Below are 15,538 nucleotides of genomic sequence, written 5' to 3'. Positions count from 1 at the left end.
ACATGAAAAAATGTTCATCATCACTAGCCATCAGGGAGATTCAAATCAAAACCACATTGAGATACCACCTTACACCAGTTAGAATGGCCAAAATTAACAAGACAGTAAACAACAAGTGTTGGAGAGGATTTCTGAGTTGTAAGAAGCACAGCACTTGCAAAGTCTAAGATCTGGAGAAAGGGGAACCCTCTTACACTATTGGTGGGAATGCATGTTGGTGCAACCACTTTGGAAAAAAGAGTGGAGATTCCTTAAGAAATTAAAAATAGAGCTTCCCTTTGACCTGCAATTGCATTACTGAGTATTTACCCCACAGATACTGATGTAGTGAAAAGAAGGGCCATTTGTACCCCAGTGTTCATAGCAGCAATGGCCATAGTCGCCAAACTGTGGAAAAAACCAAGATGCCCTTTAACGGACAAATGGATAAAGAAGATATGGTCTGTATATACTATGGAGTATTATACCTCCACCAGAAAGGGTGAATACCCAACTTTTGTATCAACATGGACGGGACTGGAAGAGATTATGCTGAGTGAAATAAGTCAAGGAGAGAGAGTCAAGTGTCATATGGTTTCACCTACTTGTGGAGCATAAGGAATAACATAGAGAACATGGGGAGATGGAGAGGAGAAGTGAGATGGGGGAAATCGGAGGGGGAGACAAACCATAAGACTGTGGACTCTGAGAAACAAACTGAGGGTTTTGGAGGGGAGAGGGGTGGGAGGTTGGGTTAGTCTGGTGGTGGATATTAAGGCGGGCACGTATTGCATGGAGCACTGGGTGTGGTGCATAAACAGTGGATGCTGGAACACTGAAAAGAAATAAAATAAAATGGAAAAAAAACTTTAATAAGTGGAGAGAGATCCATGTTCATAGATAGGAAGACTCAATATTGTCAAGATGCCGGTTTTTCCCAACTTGATCTATAAAGTCAGTGCAATCCAAATCCCAGCAAGTTATTTTACAGATCTCAACAAACTGACTCTAAAGTTTATATGGAGAGGCAGAAGACCCAGAAGAGCCAGCACAATATTGGAGAACAAAGTTGGGGGATTGACAACACTGTCCAGCTTCAAGTCTTAACTGTAAACCTATAGTAACCAAGGTAGTATGGTATGGATGCAAGAATACACAGGTAGATCAGTGGAGCAGAACAGAGAGCCCAGAAACAGACCCTCATGAATAAAGTCAGCAGAGGAGCGAAAGCAATACACTGGAGAAAAAATAGTCTTCTCAACAAATTGTGCTGGAACAACTGGATATCTACGTGTAAAAATTGTATAAAAAATGTAAAAAAAAAAAATCTAGACAAGACCTTAACACCCTTCACGATAATTAACTTGGAATAACTCACAGACCCTAAGTGTAAAATGCAAAACTGTAAAACTCCTGGAAGGTAACACAGGAGAAAATTTAGATGAGTTTCAGTTTGTTGATGACATCTTAGGTACTATAACATAGGTATGGTGAAAGCAAGAATTGATAACTGTGCTTCATTAATATGAACATTTCTTCTCTGCAAAACATTGTAAAGGGAATAAAAAGACAAGCCACAGAATGGGAGAAAATATTTGCAGAAGATATATCTGATAAAAGGAGTTATCCCAAATATTTGAAGAACTCCTTAATCTCAACAGTAAGAGATTAAAAGTGAGCCAAGGCACTATGGACTCTGAAAAACAATCTGAGGGGTTTGAAGTGGCGGGGGGTGGGAGGTTGGGGGAACCAGGTGGTGGGTATTAGAGAGGGCACGGATTGCATGGAGCACTGAGTGTGGTGCAAAAATAATGAATACTGTTATGCTGAAAATAAATAAAAGAAAAAAAAAAGTGAGCCAAGGACCTTAGCAGATAACCTCACCAAAGAAGATCTACAGATAGCAAGTAAGCATATGAAAAGATGCTCCATATCTTATGTCATCAGAGAAATGCAAATTAAAATGAGAGACCACTATATACTTATTAGAGTGGCCAAAATCCAGAACACTGGCAACACCAAGTGCTGCCAAGGATGAGGAGCAATAGGAATTCTCATAGACTGCTAGTGGAAATTCACAATGGTACAGCCACTTTGGTCATTTTTTAAAAATCTTTTTTTAAATATAGTTAATCAACATATAATGATTGTTTCAGAGGTATGGGCCTGTGATCCATCAGTCTTACATAATACCCAATGCTCCTTCTATCACATGCCCTCCCCAGTGCCCTTCACTCAGTTACCCCATCCCCGTGGTTGTTCTCTTAAAACTAAACATAGTCTTACCATAAACCCAGCAATCCTTGCTCTTTTATCCAAAGGAGTCGAAAACCTGTGTCCCTGCAAAAACCTGCATACACATGTTTATAGGAGCTTTATGGATAATTGACAAAAATTTGGAGGTAACCAAGATGTCCTTATGTACGTGAAAGGATAAACTGTGGTACATCCAGTCAAAGGAATAGTATTCAGTGCTAGAAAGAAATGAGCTATCCAGCCATAAAAAGACATGGAGGAAACTTAAATGCATAGTATTAAATAAAAGAAACCAATGTGAAATGGCTGCAAACTGTATGATTCCAACTATATGATCATCTGGAAAGGGCAAATCCTTGAAGACGGAGAAAAAAATGAGTGCCAGGGATTTGATGGGAAGAGAAAGATGAATAGGCAGAGCACAGAGGATTTTTAGTGCAGTGGAGATAACTCTGCAGTCACCAGAATAGTGGATACATGTCAGTATGCATTTATTGTAGACCACAGAATTTGCAGTCTCAAGAGCGAACCCTAAGGTAAACTATGGCCTTTGGATGGGGGATAATGATATGTCAGTGTCGGCTTATCAGTTGTAATAAATGTACCACTATGGTGAGAGATGTTAGTGGAGGAGGCTGTTTGGAGGGGAGCAGGGAGCATGTGAGGAATCTCTGTGCCTTCCTCTCAATTTTGCTGTGAATTTAAAAATGCTCTTAAAAAAGTATTAAAAAAATCTTAGGATGATAATGTAAAGAAGGAAAGACAGAAAGATGGATTAAAATGTGTAATGTGTACATCTCTGATCTACTGAGCTTTGATTGGTTAAACCCAACAAAATATTCTTTTTTAAAAAAAATATTATATTTATTTGAGAGCCAGAGATCACAAGTAGGCAGAGAGGCAGGCAGAGAGAGAGGGGAAGGGAAGCAGGGTCCCTGCTGAGCAGAGAGCCTGATGCGGGACTCGATCCCAGGACCCTGAGATCATGACCTGAGCCGAAGGCAAAGTCTTTAACCCACTGAGCCACCCAGGTGCCCCCCAACAAAATATTCTGAGCTGCAGCCACACGTTCACATTACATTGTTTGTGAGGGTTAAAAGATCAAATCTTTTAAGAAGTCAAGTTGGCAATAGCTGTCAAATTTTAAATGGTCATACCCTCTCATCCAGCAATTCTGGAACTTCATTTCATTGAAATATTGTTGGAAATATAAAAAGATGAAATATATTGAATGTAATATTTTTAAATAAAGAAAACAAAATGCAGGCATTTCTCAGTAGGAGACCATTACTGCACATTCTTTGCAGTCATTAAAAAGAGTGAAGTTGATAAACATGTACTCATGTGGAATGTTATACATGATTTGTTAACAGAAAGAAAGCTCTGTTAAAAAGTATTAACATTTAAAAAAAAGAAAGTATTAACATTTTGAGTCAGAGAAAGACAAATACCATGATTTTATTTACATCTGGAATTGAAACAAAACGAATGAGCAAAGGGGAAGAAAAACGACAAAATAAGAAGCAGATTCTTCACTATAGAGAACTTACTTTGATGGTTACCAGAGGGGAATGGGGGGGGGAATAGGTCATGGGGGTTAAAGAGGACATTTGTGATGAGCACTGGGTGATGTATGGAAGAGCTGAATCACTGTATTTTACACCTGAAACTAATATGACACTGTATGTTACCTATACTAGAATTAATACTAGAAACTGAATTGAAAAAGTATTACTATTTTGTTTCATTATGTATATTATTCCAATAATTCTTTGTATAATAGTTATTTCTGAGAAACAATATCACAAAGGACTTTTAAATGCTTCTCTTAACATTTCTTTAAAATAGCATATTGTTTCTTTGATCAAAAAAATAAGAATAAAAATGGCCGACAAAACTCTCCCAAATTTTTCCCGTGATTACGTGTTTCTATTTTCATAGGAAAAGCAAATGAACAAAAAAATTAAGTGTACCAGTGCAGTGAACTGGCAATTTTATTGTGTTTGTTAAATCTACTATGTTGATTCTAAATACAGATCTGCACCTAGTTGTTTCATTTTACACCCTGCCTTGTCCTGAAAGGAATTGAGTGACCTTTTGCCCACACTAGAGAACCATTTCAGTGTATTCAAAGTAACATGAGCTCTTTGAACTCAGCAAACTCTTGCCTAAATAACAAAGGTCTTTAGTAAATTTATTCAGCAAGTATGTGAGGAAATTTGGGGCGCTCTAAAGTGGGGGACTCAGGATCAAGCTACTCCTGCTTGGGACTGAGGGGGGCAGTGAGTCGAGGCTTAGATGAGTGCACAGCTTTCTTACCCACACCACCAGCTGCTCATGGGAGAACGACTGCATTACTTTTAAAAATCAGTCGTTCTCTTCAACTGTGAGTCTCTTCAGAAATGAGAAATGAGCATGGTGCTACTTCTTGAAGGAATACTGATAGGAATTTAAAAAGTGACAAGTTGAATAATGTTTTATTACAGAGAGAATCATGGGGAAGAAAATCCATAGCCAGGATAGGGAAGTGAACACCCAGAGGAACTTTGTTACCTCCTATATTCTGAAACATCGCCTCGTACTTCCCTTGGTGGCATCTATCACAGAAATAATAAAATAAGTATTTTCTTCTAAAAAGCTAAACTATATCAACTCAGTAAATACCCAAGAGCAGTTAAGAAGTTTACACTTCTGTTCTCCTACATAGCTTTCTTAAGTCCTCAAGGAAAAATTCTGGAAGCCTCCAAATGTTTTGAAAAGCTCATGGTTCTGTTTCTAAGCTCAGATGAAGGCATCAATTTATTATCCTTCGCAGCTTTCCTTATGTTTGACAACAATTTAAGAGTATATGGATATTTTGCATTTGAAAGAAGCTGAAGGACTCAAAATTGGCTGGGGCTTATAAACACTTGAATCGCTTCTACATATGGGTCATTGTATGTGTAGATGCGTGGCTGAAGAATGCACATACTCACATGCACAAAGTCACACGCTCACGTTTTGTGTGGCCTCACAAAGTATATACAATGTGTCATATAGAAACTATCTTTGAGTAAGTTTGACATCCACATTAATCTCATGAGATTGGGAGATGCCTTTTCACATTTCTGTTCTGATTTCTTACTATACCAAGACACTGCCATGTACCATAGGGTTGAGTAAAGTGCAGGCTTGAGAAGCTTACTGGAAGGAGAAATAAGTCACATGATATTAGAAACAGACTCTTTAAAATACCTGATTTGAGGGGCGCCTGGGTGGCTCAGTGGGTTAAAGCCTCTGCCTTCGGCTCAGGTCATGATTCCAGGGTCCTGGGATTGAGTCCTGCATCAGGCTTTCTGCTCAGCAGGGAGCGTGCTCCCCCAACTCCTCTCTACTTGCCTCTCTGCCTACTTGTGATCTCTATCTGTCAAATATAAATATTTTTTTAAATATTTTATTTATTTGACAGATAGAGATCACAAGTAGGCAGAGAGGCAGGCAGAAAGAGAGACGAGGAAGCAGGCTCCCTGCTGAGCAGAAAGTCCACTGTGGGGCTCGATCCCAGGACCCTGAGATCATGACCTGAGCTGAAGGCAGAGGCTTTAACCCACTGAGCCACCCAGGTGCCCCATAAATAAAATCTTTTAAAAAATAAAATAAAATAACTGATTTGCTTCTGTAATAGAGAATTGCCATCGATTTGCTCACCTGCCAAATTTGTAGCTGTAGCAAGTTGAATGAGGGTTATCTTCAAAATTGACCACTGTCAAGACACTGAAATTGATCATTTTCTTTTTCACACATATACTCAAGAAAACAGAAACAAAAAACCAACCTCGGTGTTACAAGATAAAAATTGTAATTGCACTGAATCATAATCATAATCGTTACTTTTAAAGATGTACAAAAATGCTGAGTTGATTGGCCATAGTAATGTTAGATCTAATTCTGTGATGATGTTTTATCGAAACCTAATTATTCACTTAAAGAATTTCTTTTTACTTGATATTTTTCTTTTCTTTTGCAGGAGTTTATTTTATCAGAAGATTATAACAAGATGACTCCTGTGAAAAACTATCAAGGTAGGAATGAGACAGCAGTGTTTTTACTTAGACTTTGAAATGTATCTTAACAGTTTCACTTTATAGTAGTCAGGGGAAACAAAACAGAGCAGCCCTTTCAGGTGAATTTTATCTAAGTCTTTGAGTTAAACTGAGGCTTAACGAGGTTGGGTGACTTGCCTAAGGTCCTGTAGCTGGTAACATGCAGAACATGCGGACTGGGTCGGTGTGACCCCAGAACCTCTGACATTTGTCCTTTGTCTCTCTGCTACACTACACGGCCTCAAAGCAGTGTAGCAGGTGCCGAGAGTAGGGTCAGTGTTAGAAGTGAGCTACTTTACATGGGGCTTGTTTCATTTTCGGTTAAATATCTTTAAAGGCCTTAGAATATCCATGTTGTCTAAGGGAAAGAAATTTAGTGTGTCTTCAACATTGGCATTGTGCCATACATGGATTAGGAGCCATTTTCTGTAATGATTTATTTATCTAGACCAATGATGTTATAGGATCAGAACATTAAAAGTGGATCTTTTAAGACTTAGAGGTTACTTAATCCACAATTTCTTGATTCCATCCATCCTGTGTATGATCATCCACATTCTTTTCCGATACCTCCAAAGACATATCTAGCAAACCATCCCGGTTTTTATAAAATGCAAGTATTAAGTTCTTTATTTCTAGATTTTGAGCCAAAATTCATTTCCCTGTGGATTTATTCTTTGTTTTCACATACTACTTACCAAGTATTCCTTGAGTACCTACTGAGTTTCAGTAACTGAGGATCATAATAGTAAACAAGACATGTGTAGTACCTGCCTGTAAGCAGTTTGTAATTATGTAGGGGTTACAGACAGGTAGCCAGGTCATTAAAATGTTATGTTATGAATACTAGAAAGTTCCTCTGTTGGTTTTTGTTCAGCCTGTTGGAGCCACAGAAACTAAGTTGAATCTCTGTTATACATGACAGCTTTTCAGTGATTTTAAAACAGCCATGAAAATTCTCACCCTGTTCTCTTCTTTCCTCCTTGTATCTCAAACATTTTACATTCTCCTTTACATGACCTGAATATTTTTTCTTTAAAAAAAAATTGTTTTTTAGTTGTCTTGGTCACAGGTCTTGCGATATCATGTTATACCTCTGGAGCCATTTAAAAATGGGACACATTGTGGTAGGCAGCCTCTGAGATGGCTCCTGATGATCCTTGTCTTTTGTTATTCATGCCCTTGAGTGTAGCCTGTATCTAATATATGGCAAATGATTGATGTCACTTCTAAGATTAAGTTACAAAGAGATTAGTCCTTCTTGCTTGCTCTCTCCTGCTCTTTCTGGTTCTCATGGAAGCCAGCTGCCATCTTGTGAGCCACTTTATGGAGAGGCCTATGTGGTGAGGAACTGAGGGAAGCCACTTAAGTGGCTCAGGTAGCTCAGTAACCTCTGAGGAGTGAGTCTAGTCAACATGAGAGAGCATGGAGTTCTGCAGGTCCTTCCTCTGTCAGTCTTATGGATGAGACCATAGTCCCACCACACCTTGATTTCATCCTGTGAGACACCTTTTAGTAGAGGCACCAAGCTAAGCTATATCAAGATTTATGATCCACAGAAATTCTGAGATAATAAATGTTTACTGTGTTACGCTATTAAGTTTTGGCATAATTTGTTATACAGTAGATAACCAATATACATATGTAATGTGATAACTACAGAATTGTATTTCCTTCCTCTTCTGGTCACTGTTCCATAAAGGGTGAACTTCTGACAGGCCACTTTATACTGTGGGCTCATGTGGAGCAGTGAGCTCAAACCCCTTAATGCTTCTCACTTGAGTTATTATTAAACTATGTCTCCTGTAATTTTGAAGCTGTTGCTTTTCTTGGTGTGGGGGTAGAGAGGGGGGGTTATTTTGTTTTTAGCCTAAATGCTGGACTACAGGTTATTCATCTCATTAAGTCCATCATCTCAACTCATCAAGACATTTTGAAATCCCAGTAGTCATTATATATATATTTTTAAAATATAATGCTAAGCCCATGAGAGAAACAGGAGGGTGAGTCCCATGTACCAGAAGCAAAGACAGAATTAAAACTCAAAATGATATGCATACTACCTGACATGGTAGCTATCTTGGGGAGAAAAACAGAACTTCTAATAGGTAAAAGCTTTTGTATGAACATTCACTTAGGGACAAAAGATGAGACCTAGGACTTGAGTGAGATAGGAAGTTGCAACTCATATTTACATATAAAGATGAAATGCATAAAGGACTATAGCCCCATGAAAAAGAGGATCCATACTCTCCACTTACTGGCCCAGAAGACCATAGCATAATTTATTCCTGATCTCAAATCTGGATCAAAGGGAAGAATCTTCCAGGTAAATGAAAATTACAACCTAAAATTTTGGATTTGGAACACAAATTTAAATCATTCACGTGGTGCTAGAAGCTTCAGCTTAAGAATTTAACGTATGAATTGGTTCTGGGCCAGGGGTATCCTCCTGGTACCTACTAGAAATAAATTCAAAAGCTCTCTTCAACAAGACAAATCACACAAAGATCTCACAGCAAAAACAAGCCCCCCTTAAGATGAATTCATAATAATAAAAATAAGATTACAAAAGTTAAAAGGAATCAATCCAACAGATATCGAAAATGGAGGTGAAATAAAAAATTTTGGGGGCATGAAAAACAGAGAATTCATAGACCTGCACTTAAGGAAATGTTAAAGGAAGTCCTTCAGGAAGGAAGTAAATGATGCCAAAGGAAGAAGATAGGGATCTACACAAAAGGATGAAGAACAGCAGGCATGGTTACTATAAGATTTTTCGTTATTATTTAAATCTTATAAAAAGACAATTTGCTTTTCAACTAAAAGTAATAAAGTAGCATGAGGGTCATAACATGTAAAATTAAAATGTTTGACATCAGTAGTAACACAAAAGCCAAGAAGTGGGGAGAAATGGAAATGTATGCTGTTGTTGTAAGATTCTTGTGCTACACATGAAGTGGAGTAGAATCACTTGAAGGAAGACTATGGTAAGTTAAAGATGTATACTTCTGGCCCTAAAGCAGCCATAAAAGAACAAATCCAAAAGTTACTACTAATTTGCCAGCCAAGGAGATAAAATGGAATCATTAAAATCATTCTCACTGAACTCCTCTTCCCCTGCCCAAAAAAAAAAAAAAAAAAGAGTAAGAGGGAAAAATAGAAAACAAATAGCAAAGGGATAGATTTAAACCTACCAGTAATCAATAGTCATATTAAATGTATGTGGTCTGAGGCCAATTAAAAGGCAGAGGCCATCAGCTTGAATGAAAAAAGGAGACCCAAATATAAACCACCTACAAGAAATGTACTTTAAATATAAAGACATAAAGTAGTTACAAGTAAAAGGATAACAAAAGATACATAGTACAAACAGTAGTCAAAAAAAGGCTGGAGTGGCTATGTTGATAATAGACTTTAGAGAAAAGAATATTACCAGGGATAAAGGATTGTATTACCAGAGATTATTTCATAATGGATAAGGATCAATCCATCAGGAGGGCATAATGATCCCAAATGTTTATACTCTTAATAAACATAGCTTTGAAATATGTGAAGCAAAACCTGATGAAACTTTAGGAGGAGAAATAGACACATCCTCAATTTTAGTCAGAAATTTTAGAACTTCTCTCAATAATTGATTGAATATATCAGTAATTGACAGAATAAGTAGGCAGAAAATCAGTAAGGTATAAAAGGCTTGAACACAGTACACAGCCAACGTGCTGTAATTGGCATCTGTAGAACATTCCATTAAACTAAAGCAGAAGACACATTCTTTTCAACTTCACACAGAACATTTATCAATAGATCGTATTCTGGGCCATAAAACGGGTCTCAGTAAATTTGGAAGAATTCAAAGGTGTGTTCTCTGATCAAAATGATACTGAACCAGGAGTCAATTAACAGAAATATCTCCAGAAAAGCCCCAGATATTAGGAAGCTAAATAACCATGGACCATCTAAGTAATCCATGGGTCAAAGAAGAAATCAAAGTGGAAACAGTGTATCAAAATTTGTGGTATGCTACTAAAGCAGTACTTAACTAAACACCTATGTTAGAAGAAAGAAAGGTCTCAAATCAGTGACCTTAGTTTCTACATCAGGAAACCAGAAAGGGGGGCATCCAGGTAGCTCAGTCAGTTGGGCATCTGCCTTCAGCTCAGGTTGTGATCCTAGGGTCCTGGGATGGAGCTCCATGTCAGGCTCCCCACTCAATGGGGAGTCTGCTTCTCCCTCTGCCTCTTCCCCTGCTTGTGCTCTCTCTGTCCCTCTCAAATAAATAAATAAAATCTTAAGCAGAAGAGAAGAAAGATCATAGCAGAAGTTCATGAAATAGAAAAAGAAAATAAGGAAGTATCAATGACACCAAAAACTGTTGTTTGTTTTGAGAGGAGGAATAAAAGCAATAAACCTCTAGCCAGACTTAAACCAGAAAAAAAGGAGAGAAGATTCAGGCCACCAGTATCAGGAATAAGGGAAGTGACACTATTAGAGATTGTAGTGATATTTAAGGATAATAAGGAATATTATAAAAAACTTTATGCCAATAAATCTGACAACCTAAGTGAAATGAACAAATCTTTGAAAAGTAAAAATTGTGAAAGGTCAGGAAGAAATAGATAATCCTAATAACCCTATATCTACTAAAGAAATTGACTTTATAAATAAACCTTCCCACAAAGAAAACCCCAGGCCCAGATGGCTTTACTAGTAAATTTTATCAAACATTTAAGGAAGAAACAATACAAATTCTACACAAACTCCTTCAGAAAAAGACTTTCCAGATGATTTTTGAAGTGGTGGTATCTGACATGATAACTAGACAAAGACAGTACAAGAAAAGAAATATACAGGCCAGCCTTCCCCATGAAAACAGATGCAAAAATTCCAACAGAATTTTAGCAAATCAAATTCAGCAGCGTATACAAAGGATAGTACATCATGACCAAGCAAGGATTATTTCAAGTTTATACCCCAAAGAAATGGAAGGAAGGATCGCATGCCATTGTGCCTATATTCACAATAGGCAAGAAGTGGAAACAACCTAAACATCCATGAATGGATGAATGGTTAAATAAAATGTGGTATACCAATAAAATGAATTAGGTTTTGGACACAAAAAAGGAATGAAATATTAATACATGCTACAATGTGGATGAACCTTGAAAACACATTAAGTCAGTGAAAGAAACTAGACACAAAGGACCATTCTTTATATGAATACATTTATATGAAATGTCAGGAATAAGGGAGGTATGGCTCAGTCTGTGTGGCTCAGTTGGTTTAGCATCTGACTTTGGGTCAGGTCATGATCTCTGGGTCCTGGAATCAAGTCCCACAGTGGGCTCCCCATTCAGTGGGGAGTCTGTTTGTTCCTCTCCTTCTGCGCCTCCCCCACTTAAGTGCTATTCCCCCCTCCCAAATAAATAGTCTTAAAAAAAAAAAAAAAAAAAAGAATAGAAGAATCCGTTGAGATAGAAAGTATTTAGTGGTTGCCCGGGGACAAGGGAGGAGGAATTGGGGATGTGGGTTTGTTTTGGGGTCATGGAAATGTTCTATAAATAGAACATTTTTCCATGATAATTGTACAACATTGTGAATATACTAATAGCCACTAAATGATACACTCTACAATTATTTAAATGATGAATTTTACCTCAATAAACTTTTTTTTAAAAAACAATCAGTGATACCAAAACCAAAAACACTATTAAGAAAACTACAGGCCAGTAACTCTCATGAACTTAGATGTTATAATCCTTTTAAAAAATTCTAGCAAATCCAAGAATATACAGAAGAAATTACATACCCATGCCCAAGGGGATTTATTCCGGATATGCAAAGCTGGTTTAACATTTGAAAATCAGTGTAATCCATCACAACAAGAGGCTAAAGAAGTAAAATGATATGATCATATCAATTGGTGCAGAAAAAGCATCTGATAAATTCTGCCACCTATTCATGATAAAAATACAGAGCCAACTACAAATCAAGGCGAACTTCCTCACCTCCATTAAGAAATATCTACAAAAGTCTGTAGCTGACATTGTACTTAATTGTGAGAAATGATATGCTTTTCCACTATGATCACAAACAAGACAAGGATGTCCTCTCTCAGCCTTCCTAGTCAAGAAGTATGGCCAGACTTCAAGCCCATGTTTCTGCAGCTTAGTGATATGTGTGTACCTTTAAAGGGTTTCTTCTTGAATTAAAGAATTCTGTCACCTTAGAAGGAGTATGTGCTCTGAGTTTGGGGGCATGTTTTGTTGTTTGTTTTTCCAGTAGTCCTAGCCAGCCTGACAGAAAGAGAAGCTAGGGATTTAGTTCTAGTTTCATCATTCATTGTGCCGATCTGAGCAAGTCACTCAACCTTTGAGAGCCTCTGTCTACTCCCCTCACATCAGGGCAGCTCAGAGTGCTTAACCCGTCCCTTCTGTTTTGGGCTGCCGTCCTCCCTCTTAGACTTAGAAAGTGATGGCAGATAGGGACAAAATGCTGGAGGCTACCATCTCGCTGAAATAGACTTGAGAAACTTGAAGCAATAGAGAAGTTCATTTGATTCCATCATTGGTGGAGCTCGAATTGGACATTTGATGACAAGATCTTCAGGAGTTTCTGAGAAGTCATATCTTTTATGTTAAAGACAACAAACATTTTGATCTCGAATGGTGACTGATACTCTGACAGGCAGGTGTTTACTGTAGAGAAGTCATGGTATTATTGCTTCTATACCCCTTCTTTGTTGTGTCCCTTTAGAAACTCGATGCTTCAAATATCAGATTTTATTGTACTTTTTTAAAGATTTTATTGATTTATTTGACAGAGATCACAAGTAGGCAGAGAGAGAGGAAGGGAAGCAGGCTCCTTGCTGAGCAGAGAGCCCAATGCGGGACTCCATTCCAGGACCCTGGGATCATGACCTGAGCCGAAGGCAGAGGCTTTAACCCATTGAGCCACCCAGGTGCCCCCAAATATCAGATTTTAAAATATCAGGCATTCGGTGAAATGGCTGTCCTGTAGGTACTCTTTGGTTTGGTAGCCAGTGTAAAAGGGCCCTCCTGCCAAGGCCAGGTTGTGTCTGTAAGATGAAGAAACCACCCACTTTTGCAGGGTCATTATAGTGACTAAGTGAAAGAATATATGTAAGTTCTTGGCACTTGTTAGACACTCAGAAATTGGCAGGTGATACTGTTATTGTCAGTAGAGCTGCATTGGTCCATCCCTACTAACTCTGTTTTCACGATCAGAATGGGACACTGGTATTTTCTCTATCACGACATTCCGCTCATGACGGGTCTCCTCTTGCCTACCACACTGCCAGCTCCTGGGCACAGGGACAGTGAGGTCCAGATTCAGGTTACTGATCTTTGTCTATCCCAGTCAGCTCTGTTCAACAGCCATGGGCACCCTCTGCCTCATTCTCTGGAACTGTGTAAGAAAAAACAAATTTTTATGGATTTTTATTTGATAATTGAGAAGCCATGAGATCTTGGCCAAACTACTCAACTTCATTGTGCCCGAGTTTACCCATATGTAAAATAGGGAGATGGAGTAGATGATATGAGCAGTTTCTTCTAACTGTGATTTTGTGTGATACGGTAATTCTGGGATGGTGTTGCCTGTGTGTGAGCAACCCTGGGAGATTTGCCTTCCTTATCACATGTGTGTATACTTTGATATAAGGGTGATTTCCTTCTCTTTTACATGTCACTTGGGAGTAAATCTGCCCTCCTTCCCAGCATTTGATTTCTTACAGAAAATTCATCTAGAACTTTGTTGTGGGTTTATAGTAAGCCACACTTCACCAAAAGGAGAACAGTAGTGCTCCGTACTTTTTTTAAGTTTGCATAAACTCACCCAGGTGACTTTCTTATAAGACCTCATGTGTTCTGTTGTTCTGTGATCACACTGAGACTGACTCTCTCCAGTCCAGCAGCTCTATTATGTCTGAGAGAGGTGGCCCAGGCCCTTTGGTAATAGGGACTTCTGGATGGTGGTGAACTTGGGGTTGGTGCAGGTGGGAAAGAAAGAGAGGGATGGAAGGAAATGGATAGTATTTTTTTTGTTGTTGTTTGTTTTTTTTAAAACAACTCAGGCATGCCTGTGTACAGTGGTATACCTCTCCCCCTAGTGAGAACCACTGTTCCGGGGTGTGTTTCTAATGTCTGTCCATACTTTCCAGCTTTGTCTGGGATGGGGAGAAGACAGTGTCACGTCTCTGTGGACCATGCTTTATCAATCTCCTTTATGATGCTTTATGGGTTATTTTCTTGTCTCTTGGCTTTTAGCGCATCAGAGCAGAGTGACGATGATCCTGTTTGTCCTGGAGCTGGAGTGGGTGCTGAGCACGGGGCAGGACAAGCAGTTTGCCTGGCACTGCTCGGAGAGTGGGCAACGCCTGGGAGGTTACCGTACCAGTGCCGTGGCCTCGGGCCTGCAGTATCCTTTGCTGAACAAAAATCCCTTGGTGGGAACTTAGCTGTTGTCTCCTTTCTTTCATGAAAAGTTTGGGTATGTGCAACTTGAAAGTTTGTTATTTGCTGAGTTGCCCTGCTAATTAAGATTCTCACTGACTTGACTGGTAACACAAATCATGGAGGGTCCTCACGGAGGTGGGTGAAAGTGAGGTAATTTCCCCCCAAATAACAGATCCTGCTGATGAGCAGCTTGTAAGGTGACTCTGACATCCAGACAGGGCCCAGTCCAGATTTCTGAGCCTCAGCTGTCATAAGGAATTCTGGAACAGGGAGATAAAACCATCAATGAAAGACAGCCTTTACCTACAGAAGTAATTGCATACAGATATTAAGGTTGTGAAGAACCACCGGAATCCTATTTATTTTAAAATATTTATGGAGGGACGCCTGGGTGGCTCAGTTGGTTAAGCAGCTGCCTTCGGCTCAGGTCATGATCCCAGCGTCCTGGGATCGAGTCCCACATCGGGCTCCTTGCTCAGCGGGGAGCCTGCTTCTCCCTCTGCCTCTGCCTGCCATTCTGTCTGCCTGTGCTCGCTCTCTCCCCCTCCCCTCTGATAAATAAAAAAAAAAAAAAAAAAAAATCTTTAAAATATTTATGGAGAAGCTACAGGGCCACAACCACAGGTTAGCTGGTATTTATACGGTAATAGTACAGACTTTGTTCCAGGTATAAGGCCCTTCCAGGATATGTAGAATGATACTAATTCTTATCCCCCAAGTTTCTAGACCTATACGCTGGGT

The 15,538-nt window shown here is 38.9% G+C and overlaps 1 protein-coding gene across 4 annotated transcripts in view; it reads left to right on the top strand.

Annotated features, from left to right (window-relative positions):
- The window catches only part of WDFY2 (WD repeat and FYVE domain containing 2), a 181,707-nt gene that overhangs the window by 119,614 nt on the left and 46,555 nt on the right, over window positions 1-15,538 (top strand). For all 4 annotated transcript variants that reach the window (XR_006606942.1, XM_004775221.3, XM_045080569.1 and 1 more), the window contains exons 4-5: window positions 6,242-6,296; window positions 14,609-14,759. Coding sequence is in view for 3 of the 4 variants with exons in the window: in XM_004775221.3 (XP_004775278.1) it covers window positions 6,242-6,296; window positions 14,609-14,759 (206 nt within the window). In the remaining variant the exon portion in view is untranslated. The remainder of the gene's footprint in view (window positions 1-6,241; window positions 6,297-14,608; window positions 14,760-15,538) is intronic.

The sequence above is a fragment of the Mustela putorius genome, unplaced genomic scaffold, assembly GCF_011764305.1.
Source record: "Mustela putorius furo isolate JIRA1106 unplaced genomic scaffold, ASM1176430v1.1 tig00000461_pilon_pilon_pilon, whole genome shotgun sequence".
Lineage (NCBI taxonomy): Eukaryota > Metazoa > Chordata > Mammalia > Carnivora > Mustelidae > Mustela > Mustela putorius.
The sequence above is the reverse complement of the archived record's forward strand: the minus strand, read 5'-3'. Positions and strand labels throughout refer to the sequence as shown.